The sequence below is a fragment of the Nestor notabilis genome, unplaced genomic scaffold (assembly GCF_000696875.1).
Source record: "Nestor notabilis isolate BGI_N333 unplaced genomic scaffold, ASM69687v1 scaffold2606, whole genome shotgun sequence".
Classification (NCBI taxonomy): Eukaryota; Metazoa; Chordata; class Aves; order Psittaciformes; family Psittacidae; genus Nestor; species Nestor notabilis.
The window spans coordinates 47659-51427 of record NW_009932164.1 but is presented as its reverse complement, the minus strand read 5'-3'; the positions used below and the strand labels follow the sequence as shown (position 1 = coordinate 51427).

Below are 3769 nucleotides of genomic sequence, written 5' to 3'. Positions count from 1 at the left end.
AATTGTCCCTCTAAACTTGTGATTGAACAAGAGCTCTTTGAGGGGTAGATGACTGTGGGATTGTTGGAGTGGACTGTAGAGGTGTAGGACCCTTGCTTGTGTTCTGCAGGGCTTCAGCTGCAGAGGGAATAAATAGCATCTCTGGCACTAACACTGTAATTATTCATGCGTACTGTGGAGACTGAAGCTAATAGTTTTGTACTTGTCTATTTTGGGATAGTTGGCTGTCTGCATTGTTAAAATGGAGTGCTTGGTGGGGGTACCAGCACCGAGGTTCTGTATGTATGTAGATGGTAGAAGCATTAGGTATCAAAAGCACCCGGCTGGCTTTGGTTTCGTGTGCTTGGATGCAAGCTGTAGTTGTAACGGTTCCTGACAGTACGTAGAAATGCAGGACTGTAGGTACTGTGATTCTGTACTGACCTGTCATTGCAGGGCAGGGAGGGTGGTTTTGGTATAATCATCTTGATGAGAAAGGGTTGCTTTTATATTTCCGACGTTAGGAATTGGCCCGTGTCTCCCCTGCAGAACATGTCTGTTCTAGTCATCTGATTGCTATAGCCTAAAATATGTGCTTTGCTAGGCAACAGGAGTGGAGAGGTGAAGTTTGGGCTATAAACTTGAGGCAGTTTGCACCATGAGAGACAGCTGTGCATGAAAGAATAGGCTGAAAGTGGAAAGAGGAAAAAAATTGGCTTAATGCACCAAGGTAGACATTTGAAAGGTCAGGAAAGTTTCCTCTGTTCATCGAGGGTTCTGTTTGTTTCTTTTAGAACAGGGCTGCAGAACTTTAAAAATGATGCCTTTTTAAGGGGGCATCTTGGCTTGCTGAACTGCCTAAGTATCCACAGCCTCAGGATCTTTCCCATGAGTTAATACAGATGTTGGTACAGTGATAAATATGTCTGGAGTTTGAGTGTTTCTGTTAATAAACACTTACTTCAGAGGAATTCGGTAACATGCAGTGCCACTTCAGTGTGCAGGCCTCCAGAACTGTTGTGTTTCTGAGCACTCCTCACATCCTGTCTGTATTTGCTGTGTCATTGGATTTTTTTAATTTAAATACACGGAGAGTGTTTGAAATGCACAGATAGAGCTTCAGAAAGCCTCAACAGATTGCAATACATGTGATAAATCAGAACTGCCATTTAGCACTGGAGCTAATTACTGTGTCTTCCACTATAGGTTGCACAGAGCATCGAGGATCATCATCAAGAAGTAATTGCTTTCTGCAGAGAAAAAGGTTTCCATGGTTTGGTTGCATATGACTCCGATTATGCATTGTGCAACATCCCTTACTATTTCAGTGCCCATGCCCTAAAACTGAGCCGGAATGGGAAAAGTCTCACAACAAGCCAATACCTAATGCACGAAGTTGCCAAGCAACTGGACCTGAATCCAAATCGCTTTCCTATTTTTGCTGCTCTTTTAGGTAAGTGAAGTAATAAAAGTTCTTGATGCTGCTAGTCAGCCTAATGATTGCAGTTTCTATTAACTGGTTTTAAATATGTGTGTGTAACTGGACAGAGCACCTAGGGAAAGGCATCCATTTGTTTCAGACATTCCTCCTGTATGAGGTGGGCTGGATGCGTGTTTATGAGGCTAGACATGCTGAATTTGTAGAGACTTGTGAGCAATGCAAATTGTGGCTGTCTGGAAACAAAGAGTAGAAAGTAAGAATTCTGCAAAGCTCTACCTAGCCCAGATGTTCTCAGTGGGTGGGGGGAATCAGGGCAATTGTGGTTCTACTAGTTTTGGTCTTATATATGAGGTCTACTTTTAGTAGTATGCTTTCCAGTCTCATTAAGCATTTTCCTGTCCTGGTTTGTCTTCTACCTAAAAACATGTACATGGAGTAGAGAGGTTTGGATCGCAGGGGCTTTTTTCCCTCAGAAATTAATATTGGACAAATATGACAGCACGTCAGCTGCACCAGAAGCATATGTATTGTAAGTTTATATGTATAATTATATATAGTATATATATACTATGTAATTGAGTGAAACTCCACATTTCTGAAAGCACAGGTACCAGCATCTTACCATTCCATCGATTTTGTTAGGATAGTTTTTAGCACTCCTGCTTCTGATACCAAATGGTGTGGTATCTTAAAGGAGCACAGCTAGGAAGGACTTCACTTTCACATCTCTGCGCTAAATGGGACAATTTTAACACACTGTTTCCACAGCAGTGGAAGAGAATAGCTGTCAGATGAAAGAGTGAATTAATTGCTAATAAAGCTGACTCCAATGAATAAGATCTAGTTAGTACACCATTCTAACTTCTTTTTGGGTAAATGAGCATGGAGCAGCCATGTTCTTGATCTTGTACTGAGCACACAGATTCAGAAACCCAGAATTTCTTTTTATTTTCTCACCAACTTTGTGTTTTAGTTGGGTACATAATAGAAGAATAAAACTTCTCATTTGGAAGTTGTGAATGAGAGAGGCTGTGTATTATTGCTTTAGCATACTAATATTTTGGTAGTCTTTAATGTTGAATTTTTTCTAGTCTGGGCAGGTACCTTCCATGTTAAGAAGGGAAGAACCAATGCATCCTACAGTAGAAAGCCACAAGTATTTGCCTGGTTGAGGCTGCTTTTTGGTTTTCAACAGGCAGAGTGGGTACCTGCCTGTGTGGAGGAGCAGCAGGTGACTGCCTAAGCTGTGATTTAGAACACAAAGTCGGTGTGAATTACATGGCAGGCTACCATTGCTAGGCTTTGTTTTGGAGTCTATAAATAAGTAGTTGCATGCCAATTCAATGAGTAAGAATTGCTGCTTGAAAAGCAGTTTCACAGTTGCAGACAGGCTTTATGGAATTAACGTGAAGTACACGTGAGTGACATCAGTTTAACTTGCCACAGAATTGTAGCTGCAGGACCATCACTTGGCTATATTCAGTGGTAGGTGACAAGCATCCTGGTCAATTTTCTGAAGGTTCTGCAATTTTATGCAAGAAGCTCTTGAATATTTTTTTCTCTTGATACCTGACATGACAAAATACTTTTCAGCTTGCTTGTAAGGGAAAGAAACTTGGAGGTTATTTCACCTGATTACCAGAGAGAGATTTTGCAGGCCCTCCTGTCCCCCCAGATGACTACAAAGGTTAAAGAACCCCAATTCCCAGTTCAGCTACATGTTTAGTTTTGTGTATTCTTGTGTGTGTGTATTCAGTATCAGCAAGCAGAATAAAGTTTATGGAAGTTAAGGTAAGAATGGGAGATACCTGGATATTTGGTGATGTAAACAATGATTATATGAGCTTACCACAGCCAGATGCTTTTTGACTGTAGTGGCCTAATTTTTTAACTTTTGCAATCTTAGGAGTGTAATAACTTCACTTTTCCTAAAACTAAAATACTACTGACATAATTCTGCACACACAGTCGTGTGTTGTGTGCCATGTTTGAAGCCTGGTGGCTCATTCAGATCTAAACTTTTAGATTATTTTCTTTTTTAATACCTGAGGGGTTGTCTGGCTTCACAGATTATTCTGCCCTTGCTCCTGTGGCCTTTTTAGGACTATTTTGAACCTGAAAAGTAGAATAAAGAAACTCACAATGGTTTTGATTACATAGGAAGGCATATGACTGATATACCATTCTTTTGTTCTGGGTACATTAGTATAACTCCCTGCACTCGTACTTTGTTTAGGAAATGAATGTATTCTGAAACAATTGCAGTTAAGCTGCTAGTTTAATGGTTTATGATTAGAGCAGGCCAAAGCTATCGCAAGAGCTGTGCCAGTATTCAGCTTGAGGTCTGCA

General features: G+C 40.6%; 1 protein-coding gene across 2 annotated transcripts in view; it reads left to right on the top strand.

Annotated features, from left to right (window-relative positions):
* The first annotated feature begins 1173 nt into the window (after nucleotides 1–1173).
* Nucleotides 1174–3769, top strand: part of FAM120A (family with sequence similarity 120A) — a 47711-nt gene continuing 45115 nt past the window's right edge. The window contains exon 1 of one of the 2 annotated variants that reach the window (XM_010016226.1): nucleotides 1174–1432. In XM_010016226.1, the coding sequence (XP_010014528.1) occupies nucleotides 1366–1432 (67 nt within the window). In that variant the 5' untranslated portion in view covers nucleotides 1174–1365. The remainder of the gene's footprint in view (nucleotides 1433–3769) is intronic. The other variant, XM_010016227.1, reaches the window with a different exon arrangement.